This window comes from Gobius niger (assembly GCF_951799975.1).
Source record: "Gobius niger genome assembly, chromosome: 1".
NCBI classification, from domain to species: Eukaryota; Metazoa; Chordata; class Actinopteri; order Gobiiformes; family Gobiidae; genus Gobius; species Gobius niger.
Genome location: NC_136852.1, coordinates 49,330,811 through 49,351,285, shown reverse-complemented (window position 1 = coordinate 49,351,285; position 20,475 = coordinate 49,330,811). Strand labels below are relative to the sequence as shown.

The 20,475-nt window shown below is 42.1% G+C and overlaps 1 protein-coding gene across 2 annotated transcripts in view; it reads left to right on the top strand.

The window, feature by feature from the left end:
* LOC306971040 (sarcoplasmic/endoplasmic reticulum calcium ATPase 2-like) overlaps positions 1-20,058 on the top strand; it is a 43,130-nt gene extending 23,072 nt beyond the window's left edge. The window contains exons 6-20 of one of the 2 annotated variants that reach the window (XR_013793429.1): positions 4,724-4,804; positions 4,927-5,012; positions 7,639-8,103; positions 11,039-11,127; positions 13,406-13,508; positions 13,579-13,710; positions 14,372-14,710; positions 15,174-15,509; positions 15,650-15,870; positions 16,467-16,669; positions 16,856-16,941; positions 17,131-17,264; positions 17,342-17,459; positions 18,986-19,838; positions 19,877-20,058. Coding sequence is in view for 1 of the 2 variants with exons in the window: in XM_079567167.1 (XP_079423293.1) it covers positions 4,724-4,804; positions 4,927-5,012; positions 7,639-8,103; positions 11,039-11,127; positions 13,406-13,508; positions 13,579-13,710; positions 14,372-14,710; positions 15,174-15,509; positions 15,650-15,870; positions 16,467-16,669; positions 16,856-16,941; positions 17,131-17,264; positions 17,342-17,459; positions 18,986-19,255 (2,663 nt within the window). In the remaining variant the exon portion in view is untranslated. The other variant, XM_079567167.1, reaches the window with a different exon arrangement.
* The last annotated feature ends 417 nt before the right edge of the window (positions 20,059-20,475 follow it).

Below are 20,475 nucleotides of genomic sequence, written 5' to 3'. Positions count from 1 at the left end.
ATTGTAAGAGCAATAAAATTATCAATTATAGTTTATCTATTAATAAACATTAAACGAGAATAACTTGACTTCCATCCATCCATCCATTTTCTTCCACTTGTCCGTTTCCGGACTGTCCAGCTGTTGGAGCTGCCCAAATTACATTGCACCAGCCCCTATGGCTCCTTCTGCAGGTGGTTGGTCCACAGAAGGACGGCCTCATGGTTCTAGCTGGGCCTGTTCATAACTTGACTTTTGTACACTAAATATATGACCAGCTTTTCAGGTTACGTTAATATGAACAGCTATCACAAATTCATCTGTTTATTACACCATGTGCATAACAAATAGATGTGAGATCAGTTATTCTTTAACAGCATTTCCTAAACTAAAATACAAACACTTGACCAATGACAGCAGTGGCCGATTATATTTTATCAGGCTACTTCAGGTGAGCCAATCATAGTGTCTGTCTCAGCGTATACTTCAATGGGCCCAGCCATGATTAGTTGCTTTCACTACCCACGATCCGTCCGGAACTTCTATGCAACGCCCTGAGGCATTCAAGTGACAAGGTAAAATAGTTCAATGGATGAAATACGAACATTTGATGATATTGCCGATTAATATCTAAGGAGCCCTAAAAGTGATAAGCAAGAGTAAGGTAGAGGAAACAATTCTGAGCCTATGCTGCACATGAACGTGCAGCATAGGCTCAGAATTAAGGGGAGTTAATAATAATAAAAAAGAAATAAAATTAAGTAATTTTAAACTTTTTTTTTTTTTTTTTCATTTTAATGTTTTGGGTCCGTTTGCTCTCACCTGGAATAAATGATGTAATATTTACAGTAAGGAGTGGAAATTGGGGGGAAATTGTAAGTTCAAAATGGATTTTTCACATATTGTGGTGAGCATAGATATATGACAAAGCACCACAAGAGGACAGAGAAGGGAAGATAGAGCAGAAAGAAAGACTTATGCTGTGCATTAATACTGAGCTCCTTAAATGTGCACATCAGCACGTTTGCTGCCGATGCTAATGCTGGCAATATAAAAAAGTACACTTGTCAATATTTTGGTTTTGCCCAATTTTGGCATATAAATACATAAATATCAATTGAAATCAACAGCGTTATAATTAAAAATCATGTTTAAAACAACAAGTATCATGTTTCTGGCTACAGACCGGATGCCCATATATAGAACTTCCGGACAGATGGGACGGCCAGGGCAGTGACAGTTGCATTAGCATTAGCATACTTCCGCTAGCTTAAGCTTAAGCAACAAACACGATTGATATAGTGTGGTATCAATCGTGTGTGTTGATGGGCTAATATCGATAGTTTTAATCTAATATACATTGTATACATTGTATACTTTGTTATTTGACCTCCATTCACTAATCTATACTATTGTCTTGTGTCCCAATCCCCACTTAAAGAACCACTCCTTCATTGAACAGTATATATTGACAATGACATGTTACTTGTTAAAAAGGTGTATAGCACACGCACAGTTTGGGCGAGCACAGGTTTTGTGTAGGTTTTGACTAAAAAATAAGGCTTAGAAAGAGCATTTAATGTGAAACTCTTCCCACAATGAGGTTTAGTTTCAGTTTCTCGGCTGTTTTCTGAGACTTTACACTTTTTCCTGCATGCACAAAGACAATAATGAAAAGAAGTTTGTGGTGACAGTGGTAAGCGTTCACCTAACGTGACTGTCATTGGAGTGTGCAATGTGGCTGGTTTGTGGGTTACAGAGGGGAACTGTAAAAGACCTTCCAAATCACCATGTGCTGGTTCACTATGGCAACCCCTGGCGTAAATGGCAGCATCTGTGTGGCAGAAATCATTATTTATAAACACTCCAACAACAACAAAAAAAGTGTCTGGAACAGGTTTTGACATTGAGGCATTGTCAACCATTTATGTCCACAAATGTCAAAAGCATCAGAACAAACACCAAAAAAAGCAAATGGTGACCTTTCAACAGGCGGCTCTGGCAGAGGGTTTGGGCGTGATGTCTCAACAGGTCTTGGCATTTGTCATTGTAAAACATCGGGACTGTCTGTTTGTTGGCAAGCGTTGCGGTTGAACAGTGTCAGTGCTGAGGAGCCGCTGGCCCCAAACCAAGTCGGATGTTGACACAAAGGGACAGATGATATAAGGGCTCTTCATCAGTCTGTGCTGTAACAAAGCCTTGGTGCCTCTGCAGTGATGGGAGTCTGCTATAGGCCCGTTCTGCCATGTTTCTTGGCTCAATCCATGCATTTGTCTCGAACTGTAAGACCAAAGGAAGTAAGCCTTAAATAACCATCAAGGAAGTAATTGTGTAATCAGACAGTCTTAATGTCAAAGCCACAGTGGCCCCCTAATTTATTAAAGCCATTCTGTGAAACATTCCAGGCTATATGTTTTTCACAAGAACACAAGTGTAGTAAAGCTCTAAACATAAGCAAACTTTCACTTATTTATTGGTTTATTTGGTCGCAGCAGTGCATGTTAATGAACACACATGAGTCTCATGCATGTAAACACACCACGCCGGATTGTAGCCATGAGCTATTTTGTATCCATTGTCCCATACTCGCACTCTCAAACACACTCCCATTCATACAGGCCTATTATACATGTTTTTAGTGGTAGGGGAGACCGGAGTACCCGGACGAAACATACACAGACGTGGGGAGGACATTGCAAACTCCTCACAGAAAGGCCTCGTCCAGGTGGGAATTGAACCCGGGACCTTCTAGCTGTGAAGCATCAGCACTAACCACTGCGCTACTATTAACAGTGTGAATGAGTAACCTGGCTGTGTCTTTTCATTATAGAGCCATGTACTGTGACCTTTCCGCAAGCTAAGGTCCTACTGCACCAATGGACCTCAACTTTAGTCCTACTCAGAAAAGCCTTGCCTGTCTTGATGGTTCAAAGCCTGTTGACAGATCTGGCTCAGCTGTCGGTCACTCGTGCGCTGTCCATGGACCAGCCTCTCATAAGGCCTTTCAAAAATCTACTTTTTTTTTAGATCATGTAAAGTTTTGGCACGGCAATGTTTTATCATTTGGATCTGTGCAGGTTTGAGTTCATGCATTGTCATTGGCTACTGTGATATTAGGCAAGTCGAGATTGTATTACGAAACAGGTGTCCCACAAAGAGAGCGCATCAAAGGAATGCTTTTTGTGCTTCAAAATAAAACAATATATTCCAATGGCTTCTAGTCGAGGTTAAAACTTCATTTGGACATGACTAACGCAGCCTCGCGGGAATTATTTTAATGATAAAATGACCAAATTAAATAGAGGCACTTCATAAGAGCCATACTTAATGAGCACACCTTAATATAAAGCGATACCCATATTTCTTCATAGGGTGAGCACAAAATTGTATCTGTCTTTTAAAAGCCCATAATGTTAATTACTGCACCATATCATGCCATAAGCTGAAAGTAAAGTGTTTTTTCCCACGTTTTATAAGGTGTCGTTCCTACCACTGCCTGCAGGGGGCGGTCAATTCGAAATCTTGACGATCCCAGACTTTCACTTCTTACTGTCTTTTCTTCACTTTGACATTATTTCAAATGCAAAACGTAAGATATACCCAAAATGTTTTAATGTATGTTGTCTTTAGGGTTTTGATGCTGTAAATAGATGTAAATAATGTAGTTGGTTGATAGTAATTGCAGTTGTGTTCTTCCACTAATGAACTGTTTACAGATTCTCTAACGTCAGTATTTAAACAAAGTGTAGCCTCTAGGATGTTTAGCTCTGGCATTGGTGTCCTGTGTTGCCCGTTAAGTACTATGTTCTTGGCTGAAGTTAATTCTTGGGCACAGCTTTTGTCTCTATCTGACTCGGGCTATATGAAGGCTGGTGGAAGTGTTCCATTTCCCCATTTCCGAGAGCCTTTCTGTGCCAATAGGAAGCCAAAGTGGGTCAGCGACGTCCCTCTGTTCCCGAATAAGGCTTCTCCTCAGAGACTTGCCAATTATTTCGTTTCCTGCTTTATTTGGTTCTCCTTTCACTCCCCTCCAAAGACCTGTCTACGCTGCTCAATGCCCTCCCCGTAATGAGCCTCCTTTGCCAGTTCAGCTTACTCCAGACCTGAGCCACTGCCAACAACAAAACTCACAGCAATTTGTCTTGTGAAGTTAAACGCAGACAAAGACTTCGCAGGTGTTTCCCTTGAGGCTTATGTTTTCGTTTTACATTTTTACAACTACATCTAAAAAAATGACGCAACATATAAGGAAGTAACAGTTACAGCTTGAAATGTGATTACCAGTTCTCTGTCCCGTTTGGTCAAATCAGCAATATTTGTGCAGAGCTGTGAGGCAACTGCTCTTTGTGATAGTGGGATTTGCAGTGTGAATTTTATTAGTGTGGTTAGTTTTGTCAGTGCGGTGGTCGGTGCTCTCTCCTCGAAACAGGGTTCTAGTCCCGGACTGTGTGGAATTTGCGTGTTTTGCTCATGTCTGGGTGGGTTTCTTCTCCTCCAGGTGCTCCACAGTCAACCCAGAAGATGCACCTGACAGGTTGCCCCATCAGTATTGAAGGACGGGTTTCCATTTTATCACATATGAATTAACTTAGATATTAGCGAAAAAGAATGAGCCTGGCGTTATGGAAAGTTTACAGCTTTGGAATCGATTTGGAGCCGAGGCCTTTTGTAACTCATGTGGTCTGACTTTGCTCAGATGCCTCTTTGTGTGCTGATGTGTTGTGTTCTTGTGTTCTTTTCCTAGTTGGAGATAAAGTCCCCGCTGATATTCGGATCTGTTCAATCAAGTCCACCACCCTGCGGGTCGACCAGTCCATTTTAACCGGTAAGACACTTTTTTTTTTTTTGTTCTTTGATAATGAGGCTCCTGTAAAGCCTGTAGCTAAACAAACATATCTAACTGTTGACTTAACACTAACTATCTGACAAACACTGTTTCTTCTCCAGGGGAGTCCGTGTCCGTGATCAAACACACGGATCCTGTTCCTGACCCTCGAGCGGTCAATCAGGACAAGAAGAACATGCTCTTCTCTGTGAGTTCACTCTCGCCACATTCAATTTCTCCTTTGAAAGTGCTTCATGACGTCTTATTAGCCTCGAGGCGGCGCGTTTAAGGAGACGGGTGTGAAGCTGCTTGTTTTTTGTTTTTTTTACTAGCATTATTAACAGGAAAACATGAACTGAAACGAAACGAAGCAAAAGAGGTGTCACTTCCTTTCAGACTTAAGTATACTTCACTATTGACATGATCCAGACTGACTATAATTACTGTAAGCTATAAACATATTCAAAGGGCTAATTCATTGGTGTAACTTTTCTCTTTCAGTCATTGTTTTGCGGATTTGTTACTTACAGTAGTTTTAGATTGCATTGTTTTAATTTAATGACATACCACAAAGAGAAAGTATAAAGTAGCTAAATCTATGGCTCGAGCATCTTCCCTACATTGAACACCAACTTATTTTGATCCATCTTGAGTTTTGATCCAGATTTTTGATTTACCCAATTAAATTCAACAGTAGATATGGCTTTAACTAATATCGTCCATGAACAGTGTTGCTTGTGGTGCAGATTAATATAACAGGATTACAATAGCAAAACAGTTAATATGATTTTAATTCCTTATCAAAAATAATTACTTTATATTATATATTTATTATATATTTACTTTTCTTATTACTCATAAAATGTCTGAAAAAAAAAAAAAAAACACATGCCATTTATACAGATTATGTTGTGCTTATCTCGTCGAAAGCAGAGAATATCGTGGTCTGTTGTCGGTTTAGTGCAGGAAACAAGATGTTAATAGTAAGTGGGGCAAGTCTACACAGCATGGTTTCATCCTTTTTTACTCCACTTTTACACTGAGTAATCTTTAGTTAGATTACTTTAATGGAGTAATCCCAACAACACTGTTCATGAACATGTACAAGAGAGACTTTAAAGGAATAGGCCACCGTTTTTACATACTGAGATATGTTCTTACCTTAGCTTTGACGAGTTCTTTAGGACCTGTCTGGTCTTCACCCGTGCCTTCAGTCACGTAAACACAGCGCAGACGGCGTTAGCATTTAGCCTCTCCCTCTCTCCACTATAGCTCCAAAACATGTCAAGATAGAAGCTACCAAGCTCTTCCACGTTTTCCCTATTTAAATATCTTCATCTCAATCTTCAATCTTCACTTTACTGTGCGGATGCCAAACTACTCCTGGTATTATTACGCCTTACAATATAGATCCCCCTTTTATCCGCTTAGAAAATCAACATTGTTTAATTTTGTGTAATTATACTTTGTAGTGTAACACTTCATGTAACTATATTTAAATAGGGAAAACGTGGAAGAGCTTGGTAGCTTCTATCTTGACCTGTTATGGAGCTATAGTGGAGAGAGGGAGAGGCTAAATGCTAACGCCGTCTGCGCTGTGTTTACGTGATTGAAGGCACGGGGGAAGACCAGACAGGTCCTAAAGAACTCGTCAAAGCTAAGGAAAGAACATATCTCAGTATGTAAAAACGGTGGCCTAGTCCTTTTAAGGTGTATTGCAACTTTTTGTGCGTCTTTGACCTTGTAGTGACCCAGCAGCTGAGTGGTCAGCATGGCACCTTTACTTTTGATCACGGTGGTAGCAGTGTTTCTCAACCAGGGGTACAGGGACCCCCTCAGAATAGAAAAGAAAGTGAAACTGAGTAGAATTTCCAAGGAAAGTTAGTTTCAATTGTGTTTTTCAATAAAAGATCCGATTTGAGAGTAATGTTGCTTCATTTTTTAACACAGGACACTATTCAATGCTTTAGTTTAAATGGTAAAAGGTCTCAACTTAAATAGCGCTTTTCTACCTTCATCAGGCCCAAAGCACTTTACAGTAAGGAACCAGTCACCCATTCACACTCTCATTCATACACCCATGTACGCAGACACTGGAGGCACAGTTGGTGAAGTGTTTTGCCCAAGGACACAACAACAGTGTACATCTTCAGGAGCTGGGATTCGAACCCCTGACCTTCTGATCGTGAGACCCGCTCTACCATCTGCGCCACTGTTGCACAGTTGGTAGAGGGAAGGTGGTCACTTTGTAGTAATATTGGAACTACTTGAGGTAGGGGGTTCTCGGAGTATAAATGAACAACTCAAGAGATGCATGAGACAAAAAAGGTTGGGAACCACTGGATCAATTGTTTGGTAGGGTTTCTGCCGTCATCAGTGAAAACCTTTCTAACAATTGATCTTGGAGCGTCTTAGAGACCACTGGGATGGAAAGTGAAGGCACCATCCTGACCACTCATACAGCCACACTGGGACACTACAAGCTCAAATACACACAAATATCAACTTTTGTTTTGTTTTTTTGCATAAAATGTTGCATAATGCACCATTAAGTAAGCCTCAGCTACAAAAACAAATGAATGTTTTTCTTCTCCACAAAATAGATTCAGATTTTTTCCCTGAAAATCCAAACACAGAGCTGTAGCTGCCACAGAAAGCTGTCGACCTGTCCATTGATAAGCACCTCATCAATACTTTATTTAACATAGTTTAATAATGATTTGTTTCAGATTCAGTGCATTGCACAGCTCTAATAACCACAGTAACCACATTTGGCAATTTCCTATTTCACAGTCTTCATTTCTCTCACTTTAAAAACACGCATCTCTTCCCAGGGCACGAACATCGCGGCTGGGAAAGCCGTGGGCGTTGTGGTGGCGACAGGTGTGAACACCGAGATCGGTAAGATTCGTGACGAGATGGTGGCCACGGAGCAGGACAAGACGCCTCTGCAGCAGAAGCTGGACGAGTTCGGGCAGCAGCTCTCCAAGGTCATCTCCATCATCTGCATCGCCGTGTGGATCATCAACATCGGACACTTCAACGACCCGGTGCACGGCGGCTCGTGGATCAGGGGCGCCGTGTACTACTTCAAGATCGCCGTGGCCCTCGCCGTGGCCGCCATCCCCGAGGGGCTGCCCGCCGTCATCACCACCTGCCTGGCACTCGGGACGCGCCGCATGGCCAAGAAAAACGCCATCGTGCGCAGCCTGCCCTCTGTGGAGACCCTGGGCTGCACCTCGGTCATCTGCTCCGACAAGACGGGGACGCTGACCACCAACCAGATGTCTGTGTGCAGAGTGAGTGGGAAAACACACACACGAGGCTTTGAAGAAGTTCACTTTACTGTCAGTCCTACCACATGACAAGCACATACAGAGAAAAGATAACATTATGGACTGTACAGTATATACTAAATTAGCCACTGAAATCAACCCGCCTCACCTCCTGTGTCTACATAATACTACACAATACTCTGTACTTCTACTTTAGTAACTACACACACAGTTATTTCCCCATCCACAAGTCTAATGTCATTTCTTAAACCTATTTCATTAGTAAAACCAACTTACTAGCCCCCTCTGCAGGACAAAGTTGACACATTGAACTAAACTGCATTACAAAAGGCATCATGAGAGACTTGACACATTTGGTGCATTGCTGAGCGGCTCGGCTGCTCTGCTGTTTGTTTTCCCTCTTTTCCTCCGTGAGATTCAAGTTGATAGCCCTCCCAAAAGCAAACAGACACATCCAGCGTTTATATTACGGGGTCATTTTTGAACGGAGCTGTCTGTGATCTTCATGAAGTGCCGGTGACTTGCACTGCTGCTGTTGCATAACTTTCCCTGCGTCACAGAGAGGAGGGAAAAAAAAAAAAAAGAAAAAAATCCCAAGCAAGCATTTCCTCCGCTTTCTGTGTGTGTGGCATCCTCCTGCGGCGTGGTCCAACATAAAGAAGACACTATCAATGTATCATGCACTTTTCTACATGTCCAGGGGCATTAACGTTTGAGACAAGACCATAATGTGAACTGCTAAAGACGTTATGGAGTTTGGAAAAGACTGACCATTCAAATTTCAGCTCATTTGCGATTATTCCTGCAGCACTAATGGTTGTATTGTCTTCGTTTGCCGGGGTTCAAATGCAGTTTCTGTGGCATTGATAAACTCCTGAGCAATTGCTTCTGCTTTTAGAGATTTATAGGCAGCCGCAGCGGGCCATTCATTAAACCAGACAAAGTGTTTATCTCCCGGGCTCTGAAGTCTTTGAAGATACATGCAAATTGAATCCATGGATCGCAGAGTGTAGTAAATTGTCTTACTGTACATTTTAATACTCATCAATGGCTCTACCTTTGTACAACGTCCATGCAGCCGTTTAAATGCCATGCTGCCTAAATTAGATAAGAAAAGATATTTGTCAAAGCTGCTCTTCATACACCGGGGGGGGAGTGTGAGATGAGGATATACAGGGTTTCTGTGGGGCATTAAAGGCATCAAATGAAGTGACCCAAATGAAAAGTCTTTAAAAGGCTCTAAATTCAAACTCAAAATGGCATGAAATCATATTTTCTTTGGTGGAAAATAGTGGCGTTGCGTAATTTTGTTGAAAATCCAAAAGTTACGTTCAAACATCTCAAGTGGGATTTATGCTTATTCCGTTGGTATTAGGATTTTTTCTTAGAGTTGTTCAAACCGACTCAAATTCAACATCAGCAGCTTAGTTGATGCGTAACTGTCTGGTCTTCAGTCACGCAAATAGACCAAAGTTGTGGTTAGCATTTAACCTCTCCCAATATATTCCTATAGCTCCAAACTGGGGTTAAGTTAAGTTAAACTTTATTAAACGTGGAAGAGCTTGGTCGCTTCTAACTTCACCCCAGTTTGGAGCCATAGGAATATGCTGGGAGAGGCTAAATGATAACAACGTTAGAGACCAGACAGTTACGCATCAACTCGTCTAAGCTAAGGTAAGAACATATCTGCCAGGCCTGTTCCTTTTAAGATGGATATTTTTCTAGTGCTGCAGTTTTGGCTGAAACTGTCCACAATGTTTCGCTCAAAAGTTGCTTGTTGTGTCCAGTTTGCTTTTGAATATCGAAAGTTTGATGGAATGTTTGCAAATCTTAAGAAACAGAATATGCACAGATTTATTGCATTTGTGGAAATACAAATATAGTATTTGGGGATTGAAATGGCATTAAAAAGCATTACATTTGATTCACTGCTGCCTATAGAAACCCCTATAGATGGATAGATAGAAACAGATACATTTAAGTGGTCAGGCATTTTCAGCCACAGTAATTGCAGATTTTCACATCATTATAGTGTTTTTACGTCCAGTTTATTGTCAGGAATTAACTGACTGAGAGCATCAGCTTCCATTTCCTTAATTCAAAGTGTAAACTTCGCTCCAAACAAACTGTTCTCTCTACGCTCTGGTGGGTTTTCTCAGGCTGCTCTGGTTTCCCCATCAACCTGGAAAGCATGCACACAAGGCTAACGCTTGCGACTTTACAAACCGGGACCTTGGCTCAAGATCAGAGGAAGGGTATACTGCTCCTGACAGGTTGCCCCACTGGCATTGATGGATGGGTCAATTTCCCTAGTGGGACAAAGAAAAAAGTCTACCACACCGTACTTGAAGAGGAAAACCAGCGCCGTTACTGTTATGTCAGAGGAGTGCTTTTTAATAGACGTTTGCATTTTATAGGGAAAAACACTTCCTAATTAAATTGAATTATATTTTACAGCAGAAAAATAAGAGACTTGGAGTGGACTCAATAACAAGCAGGAAACATAACATCTAAGTGGAGCGTTCTGTGCAGGAGCAAGATCTTTGTTGTAATTGATGCTTGCACTTCCTTTGCTGTTAGTTCTTTGATTCTTTGATACAGATCTTTCGAGTCAGTTAACAGGAGCACAGCTACTGTATGTTATCTTTGGATTTCTAGAACCGTTATTATGATATTGTTGATCAAACGGCTGGTAAAAAGACCAATCGTTTTTGAATGTACAAAAGTGATATTTATACAAAGTTATGATGGGTCAAAGCCTGCTCTTCGTCTCTCTCTGTGGAAGTGTTGGTCTGTCTCCTCCTGGCCCACGCTCCTCTTCGTCTTTACTTTCTGGTGCTGTTGCCGCCCCCTGCTGGGACAAACGCGGAACAGTCCGAAATGCTGCTGAAAATGGTGTTCGTTTATGGGAAAATTGTGGTTTGTTTTTGTTTTGCAGATGTTCATCCTCCACAAAGCCGAAGGGGACAGCTGCTCCCTGAGCGAGTTCACCGTCACAGGGTCGACCTACGCTCCAGAGGGAGAAGTGTGAGTGCAACAACAAACACCGGTCCTACACAGTCCCAGAGCAGGAAATTGAATCACTTCAGACGCTCAAAGATGATTTATTAGAGATAACACACACAAACAAATGTCGCACTGGGAACCGAAATCAGTGTTTTTCTTCTATTGTGCTTTGATGTGGCTTTTACGGCACCTTCAAAGTTTCATGACAAAGGGCAACCCAAATAAGAGCATTAATGTCAACTTTCAGGAATGATGTGATCAACGTTTGTAGTTTAGTGTGTTGTGTCTTTACTAGTATATACACTGCCTGAACACACTTGCCTCACACTCCTGGTCGCACCTTAAATTTTCACTTTCACTTACACATTTGTCCTGAAAATTCTCATCACTGTAAGCACTGATCAGGATGTGCACAGCTGTAACACAAAGGAGAATTTTGTCAGATGAGCATTTTAAGATCACTACATCTGTGAACAAGGGCAGACTCCTCGCTCCAATGCCTCAGAACGGCTTCAGACCATACGTACAACTTCAGGAGCAACATGGACAACACAGAATGATTTCAGCGAAGCTTTCATCATTAGCAGCAGTTATAGATGTGTTTTTTTAGATGCATTGTCATCTTGTTTTAATAGACTAAATATCATTGCCTTTTATACAGGCTTTTCCTACTATTGATTTCGCTTTGGTAGTGATACCAAGTTAAAACCATTTTAGCGATTAGGCAGTTGCAGTTATACAAGGATTACAAAACTTGGCGGTAAGATAATTAAACATGTTATAGCCCGCAGTAGATCTCACGGGCCACAGAGGCGCGTCAGTGGCGGCTGCTGCATGTCTGAGCGCGGAGTAGATGCTTATCGGTGGAGCAGGTAGATTAGAAGAAAACCGGTGTGTCCAGAGTTACATCCACCAGGGAAAGAATGAGTCTGAATGAGTAAGTTCAGTGTTAGCCCAAAGACGAGATGGACGTGTGTCACAAAGTTGCAGAAAGATCACGTAGGCCTCGCCGTAATCTCTCATCTCCACGTGTCCTGGTCCAGGTTAAATCTTATTTCCAGGGTTAAAACGTAACAAAAACTGTCCAAGTGGAGATCCCAAAGCAAATATCCATGATGTGAGCCCAGAGCAGAGAGCTGATCACGGATGGATAAACTTAAGCTAATATAAATTATTTTTGGAAAACCTTTAGGCTACATTTCGATTTCCCCTTATTTCATAATTATTTGTCAGTCATAAATATGTCAGTCATAAATAGCCAAACTTGTTCAAGATACTAAAATTCAATTGTCCCATGAATTAAAACAACTTGAGGATAAAACTTTAGCTACATGCAGTAATAGTATAATAAACAATTATTTTAAAATGGAGTGAAATCCATTAGTTCTGCACCTTTGACTTAAAATATTTGGGTGCACCGACGCAACCTACGTAAAATGTTAGTCTATGATTTCATTGTAGTGGCATTGTTTCAATAAGCTTCTGCAATGTGAAAAGATCCAGTGTGGCCTCAATTTTTCACCAAGATCTTGCACATCCCAAATAGTCTCAATTAAGATCCTGACTCTGTGGCCGATCCATGTGAGAAAATGACGTCTAATGTTCCCTGAACTACTTTTTCACGATGTGAGCCAGATGAATCCTGGCTTTGTCATCTTGGAATATGCCCATGCCATCAGGGAAGAAGAAATCCACTGATGGAATAGGAATAGGAACGGAAGCTAGACCTGACCAACTGCAGAAACCCCAGATCACATTTATTTAAATCCAGGGGAGTTTATTAAACAAGTTAATAAAGCTAATGATTTTGGTAAACAGAAAACTAGTTTACACACAGTCCATTTGCTGAAGGTACTGCAGTTTCTTTGGGCCGTCAGCTTTATTAGGCAGAACATCTCAGGGCGTTGAAAGGGGGCGAAGACCAGGAAAGACATTCAGCAAATTGTCAGAGCTGGGAGTCAAACCCATGACACCGAGGACTTAGTAGTGTACTGTTAAGTGTGCTGCAGCCTTACCCAGAGCAGACTATCGGCTACACGGTACTGCAGTTCTTAAACCAACACATAATCATGATGTTAATGTGAAAAACGGTATTGGATACAACAGAGTTTTGTTATAGACAGTGTTTAATTATAATTTGCACATTCACAATGGCACATTATCATCAAGAAAGCTGTAAATTTGACTCACTTGTGGTAGTACACACAGCATATTGAATTTAACACAAATACTGTATATAAAAACTGTTAAACATTTGCATATTTGCCATATTTTGGAGTAATGCTAAGCTTCTTTTTAGGTACCAAGACGGTAAACAAGTGAAAACCTCCCAGTTCGACGGCCTGGTTGAACTGGCCACTATCTGCGCGCTGTGTAACGACTCCTCTTTGGACTTTAATGAGGTAGAAACATCTTTAATCCTCAGCTTGAGTTACACTGAAAACAGACACTGTAAACTTCTCGTATTCCCAGGTGAAAGGAGTGTATGAGAAAGTCGGTGAGGCCACAGAGACCGCCCTGACCTGCCTGGTGGAGAAAATGAACGTGTTTGACACTGAAGTGCACAGTCTGTCCAAGATCGATCGAGCAAACGCCTGCAACTCTGTGAGTGACAGACACCGGTCCCACCGCGGCCCACACTGCAGCTTCACATGTGTCTGAGTCAGCGCTCTGGACTGACTCTGCACTCGGGAGATCAGGATGTCAAATATAGCTGCACATTTTGGTGTGATAAGAAACGATGGGACAATGAAATGAAGCTGGGGTACTGATATCTCATCAGGCAATACAGACATACTCGGGTCAACCCAAAATGTGCACAAGTAGTTAAATCCTCCATCTTGGGGAATTCTGACCAAGCTCAAGTTCAGGCAATGGGTCCCTGGGTGCTGCACTGCAAGCAAGCATGTTTATTTGTAAGACGCTTTTTACACTATATGTGCCTTACAAATAAACAATACAATGGGAGAATTTAGTTAAAACCAATATTAAAAGATTAATCCAATAAAACGGTCAATAAAGCATAAAAGCTGTCATTAATCATTCACAATTTTCAAACTAAATGCAAAATCAACTGCTTTCAGTGGTTGTAGCAATGTGAAATAGACGCCTTGTTCATGTTTGCAGTTGCCCACTGTTCCTCACATGTGCCCCCTGTGCTCCAAAATTTCTTCAACTACCCTCCAAACATAGATTGTGTTGTGTAATGTCCATAATGACATCGCTTCTTGACCAGTTGATTAATCCTGGGTCTTTGTTGGAGCAGGTGATCAAGCAGCTGATGAAGAAGGAGTTCACACTTGAGTTTTCACGTGACCGAAAGTCCATGTCCGTCTACTGCACCCCCAACAAGTCCCGCTCCTCTATGGGCAAAATGTTTGTGAAGGGAGCCCCGGAGGGAGTGATCGACCGGTGCACTCATGTCAGAGTGGGCAACAGCAAAGTCCCTCTTACCAAAAGCATCAAGGAGAAGATCCTGTCTGTGATCCGTGAATACGGGACGGGCCGAGACACGCTGCGCTGCCTGGCCCTGGCCACAAGGGACACCCCCCCAAAGATGGACGACATGGTGCTGACGGATACCGCCAAGTTCTCAGAGTATGAGGTATTAAAGACTTTTATACTTACTGCCACATATCTTATCACAATTTAATTTGGTCTAATTTGATGAAGATTATGATTTGATGATAGTGTTCCTGCCAATTTGCCAACCTTAATAATGTGGGAAGTCAGGGGAAAGTGGATTGAAATATTGCAGAGGAGTTTATGGCTTAACTATCTGGCCTTTTAATTTATGAAAGTCATGAGCTGTGCCAAAAGCTAAAACTATCTGGAAGCACTTTGAAATACTCTTCCAAAATGCTGCGACACGGTGGCACAGAGGTTCTTAACAAGAAGGTTTCTTAGAAGTACTATGGTTTCCCTATTACAAAAAACTTGTGACTATTCTGGTTAAATAAAGGATCTTTTCAGTAGATTTTGCACTTCCATTATAGTTGCCTTGCCTGTGTGTTTTTCACTTGAAAGAGTGATATAAAAGTCATTCTATGTGTTGTGTCCTTGTCCAGTCTGACCTGACGTTCGTGGGCTGTGTGGGGATGCTGGACCCTCCGCGGCAGGAGGTGGCGGCCTCCATCAACCTGTGCCGTCAGGCCGGGATCCGCGTCATCATGATCACCGGCGATAACAAGGGCACCGCCGTCGCCATCTGCCGCCGCATCGGGATTCTGACCGAGGACGACGACGTGGAGAAAATGGCCTACACCGGGAGAGAGTTTGACGAGCTGTCCCCTGCGAAACAGCGTGAGGCCGTGACCGTGGCCCGCTGCTACGCAAGAGTTGAACCCTCACACAAGTCTAAGATTGTGGAGTATCTGCAGGGGTTCGATGAGATCACGGCTATGGTCAGTGGTAAAACTTGAATATAGGAATGAACTGATAGTAAATAAATCTATGTATAAAGCTATATATGATAAAAGTGAATACAAATCAGGAAAATAACAAAGAAAAGCCTAACAGTATACTGTTGTTGTTCTGACCTCAGACAGGCGATGGTGTGAACGACGCCCCAGCCCTGAAGAAGGCAGAGATCGGCATCGCGATGGGCTCTGGAACCGCTGTGGCCAAATCCGCCTCAGAGATGGTCCTCGCCGACGACAACTTCTCCTCCATTGTGGCCGCGGTTGAAGAGGGACGAGCCATTTACAACAACATGAAGCAGTTCATCAGATACCTCATCTCCTCTAATGTGGGGGAGGTCGTCTGGTCAGTGCACACAAGATATTGATACAGACGGCGTCTTTGGAATTGCCCATATATGGTCATGTTTGCAAGCGGGGGAAAACAAAGAAGGGAAAATTACTACTTTCTCCCATTTCTCCACCATTACTATAACAAATGTATATTTTTCTACTAAATAAAGACTAAATGGAGAAGAGCAAAATGGTTAAACAGCCCATAAATACTTAAAAACGGACAATTTAACCCAGGAATCTAACGTTAGCTTCATGCTACATATGCTAACATTAGCAACAAGATCAGTTTTACGCTTCTGAACCATTGGCTATGAAAAAACATCAGTATAGACCCGCTTTTGACTTTATTGGTTTGTGTTTGATATGTTTATAGTCTGCCAGAAAGTGGCAAAAAGGAGTGAAAAATTGTGATTCCCCTGAGAGGATTTCCTCCCCGTCAGCTAGGCCACGCCTCCTTGTATGACGCTTTGCTGTCTATATTTATCTATATATAGTTTTGAATTTGGATGCAGGGCTGGGCAACATGTCAAACAATATGTTATCATGTCATTATTTTAAATGTCTTTCTTTTTATTGTAATAGATAATATGTTTTGTGTCTCTTTAGTATCTTCCTGACGGCAGCTCTTGGTTTCCCGGAGGCGCTGATCCCGGTGCAGTTGCTGTGGGTGAATCTGGTCACTGACGGACTTCCCGCCACGGCTCTGGGCTTTAACCCACCAGACCTTGATATCATGGAGAAACCGCCACGAAACGCCAAAGAGCCACTCATCTCCGGCTGGCTTTTCTTCAGATACCTCGCCATTGGAGGTCAGCAGAAACTTATAATGAATGGAAAAATGCAAAGCGCTTTGAAAACTTAGAAAGAGTGATATAAGCAGAGCCATTATATAACATTACTTTCACTACTGCCGCTATTATTTGTTTATTACATGTTTGCATATTTCAGAGGTATGGTTTTGAAGTTTATTTCATTGAATTGTGCGCTGTGTTCAGGTTACGTTGGAGCTGCGACGGTGGGCGCCGCTGCCTGGTGGTTTATTATTTCAGATGACGGACCTCAAATCTCTTTCTACCAACTGGTTAGTGCCCTGCAATGACCGAACAAAGTCAAAATCTAGCATTTAAATCATGTTTATGGTTAAGCTCGAAAAGCTGAGGAGTGGGCACAGATGAGTGACAGCATAACAGCATTTGTGCTTTAAAAATAGCTCCAGAACAAACTCATCCCACTCACTGCAGGACTGAGCTGAATCTCTGTTCCCCCTCAGAGCCACTTCCTCCAGTGTGACCCTGACAGCCCGGACTTCGAGGGTCTGGACTGCACCGTGTTCGAGTCGCCGTATCCCATGACGATGGCTCTGTCTGTGCTAGTTACCATAGAGATGTGCAACGCCCTCAACAGGTCGGTGTCGGTATTACATGTTTAAATGAGTGATAAATGTCTCATCGTTCATTTTTAACCTGTGTTTTGTGCTGCAGTTTGTCTGAGAACCAGTCCCTGCTGCGGATGCCTCCCTGGGAGAACGTCTGGCTTCTGGGCGCCATCTGTCTCTCCATGTCTCTGCACTTCCTCATTCTCTACGTCGAGCCTCTGCCAGTGAGTTTCACTCGTACTTCAGATCGTGTATTATTTAAAACGTTTTCAAAATCACAGGTGAAGACATTTTGCAAATTGTTGAAGGCACTCGACCTGATTTTTTTTCTTTCTAGTAGTGGAACGAAATCCTCTTTTGTTATATTGTAAGCACAGACATTTGTGGCAAAAAACACTGCTAATTATAGCATTTATATCAATATCATGAACCTGCAGACTAGTTTTCTTGCATTTGTGTGAAAGTGACCCTGAAAAGTCATCCTGCTTTTGTAGTGAAATGTGCAAATAAACTTGTCCTTGTGAATTGGGATGCTACAAATATGTTAGGAAAGTTAGGAATGAGTTTGGACCACAACTAATATTTTAATTTAGTGGCTTTCATTGTTTGTAATTTTACAAAGTCAGGTACAATAATGATAATCATAATATTACATTAGTCTTATATAGTGCTTTTCCAGACACTCATAGGCGCTTTACAATTTTGTGCATTATTCATTCACACCATACTATGTAGCCACAGCTGCCCTGGGGTAGACCGACCGACGCGAGGCTGCCAATCTGTGCCGACCACCAACAAACTCACACTACATTTACCCAGGCTTCCTGGTGTTCCCAAATGGTCTCCCATCCAAGTACCAACCCACCATACCAGGCCCTTCCTGCTTAGATTCCGAGATCTGATGGGATCGGGCAGAGCAAAGGCGGTCTGGTCTGTGTAGGGCCTCGTTTTTTTGTCCGGAAAAATAGTGAGTCACTTGACTTTAGTGAGTCAAGTGACAAAAATGCCACCCCCCATCATATTAGATTATGTGAATCCAATATGAATCTAAATTGAAAGCACAAAAGTGCTAACTGATCTATCCTGCCTTTGTCACTTTTTTGCTGACACAGACAGGCAGAAAGGAATTACTACATATACAGGGTACTGCACAAAATGCAGCAACATCTTAAAGCATAAAAATGTCTCAAATCCTAATGACTGAATAGCAACTGTGATTATGTTACAGGTGTGACACAATGCAATATAAAAAAACTCCTCTAGTGACTGAAGGATGTTGAGTAAATTAGTTTGTGTTTGGAAATGATGCTGGTTTAATTAAGTCATTTCAAACTTTTAGAGACATTGATCAATTTCTGCCACTTTAAGTCAATGGAAAGCTGTCTGTGCCAGTGTGGCGATGACTCAGCTGTGACGCATCAGTTTATTATAAAAACTAAGGCTTTTAATGTCTTCGTCCGCATTAGATTGGATTTCAACACATGTGAAATCTGAGTTTCTTTGACAGTGGTGACAATGCTTAAATGTCTTTAAATACAATAATCAAAATCATGGTCTCCTCTAGACTAGAGTTGATTTTAGTATTGACTTCCTAGACAAAAAGTAAAGCTACCCTGTTGTCTCGCTTATGTAAGTTATCAACCTCTTGTTCTGCCTGTAAATGTAAGTTATTAACCTCTTGTTGTGCCTGTAAATGTAAGTTATTAACCCCTTGTGTGCCTGTTATAACGTTTCCCCTACTCTGTGGCAGGTCATCTTCCAGATCACGCCCCTGGACTCGACGCAGTGGCTGATGGTGCTGAAGATCTCCATGCCCGTGATCCTCCTGGACGAGCTGCTGAAGTTCTTGGCCCGGAACTACCTGGAGCTGGGTAAACACCTGACGAGAGCGCCCCCCAAAGGCTGCTCCATGCCCCACTGCGCCAGCGGCATCTCCTGGCCCTTCGTGGCTCTGTCGCTGCCCCTGGTGCTGTGGTTGTACCTCCCCGAAAACACTAACCTCGCCTCCCTGTGGCGCTGACCCGTTCACCCCCCCTCTGTTCCCCCCCGAGCACCGTTTGGAGTGGACTTAACAATCAACATCGACTAACTTTTATCACAGAGAAGACACATCTGGACTGGAAAAAATATTATTTGAGTTGGGTGAGGAGGAAGACTGACAGGACGTCCCTTGTTCGTATTTAAATTTCTTCCAATTTTTAGCAGATAGATACTGTATTTTAAAGCGGACGCCACCCGGCTTTGAATGTTGAATGTAAGCGCCTGACACTGTCAAGGAAGCCCAGAGTTTTTATTTCTCTTTGTTCATATTCTGAGCCGATAGAAATGACCACAGAAATAAAGGCGTAAGAGCTGTACAGAGAATGTACAAAGCTATTTTCTAATGAGGAGTATTTTGAAATTTGGGGGCGGGGCACGAGGGGATCGAGAATGTAGTGCGTTTGGAGAGATGCATTTTCAGGAGAGCACAGGCTTCAAGTGATTTGCCGTGGTTTTTAAAGTGAGGACAGACCATAGTTCAAGCCTCATGTTTCTTTCAGGCTTGTCTTCATACAGAAGGAGGGAGGGTCATTGCCCTTTTTACTTGTTCTCCATTAAAAAAAGTGACAAAAGGAGCAACAAGAAAGTTCAAAGTTTTAAGACCTCTTTCAAATCTGTGTGGATAGTATAATTTCATTATGTAGTAGGCTGATACTAAAAGGATATACAGGACATGTCTTTCTAAAGAGATCGTAATTGAATGTTTTATCATAGAAATCCACCCTTGAGCAAACATTATCCATAGACTGGTATAAAAAGTAGAGAAAAGAGCTGCAGAAAAAGCTTATTATTACCCAACAATAACACATAATCTTATTATTATTTTTTTAAACTAAAACATATTAGATGAGATATGACCTCATTGGTTTCACAGTGGAGAAAGTCACTTGTTACAAAGAAAAAGGTAAATATTAGCAAACCAGTAATTCAACCTGGATGGACTGGAAAGCAGCGATTGGAAAGATTTGTTGACATACGTGCTATTTTTGGCGATCAGACCCCGGCAGTAGACATTGACATATGAATTAAAGTTAGTATGGATGGGCAGGTTAGAGTTGGAGATGTCTTCCCCCGGAGCCTGGACACTGGTGGTGGTATGGGAGACCAGAGAACGATGCAGCAGAGAGAGTTGTAGATGGAAGAGGCGGAGACGGGGTGGAGGTGGGTCGCAGCACAGTTGGGAAGCGAATGAACCATGAA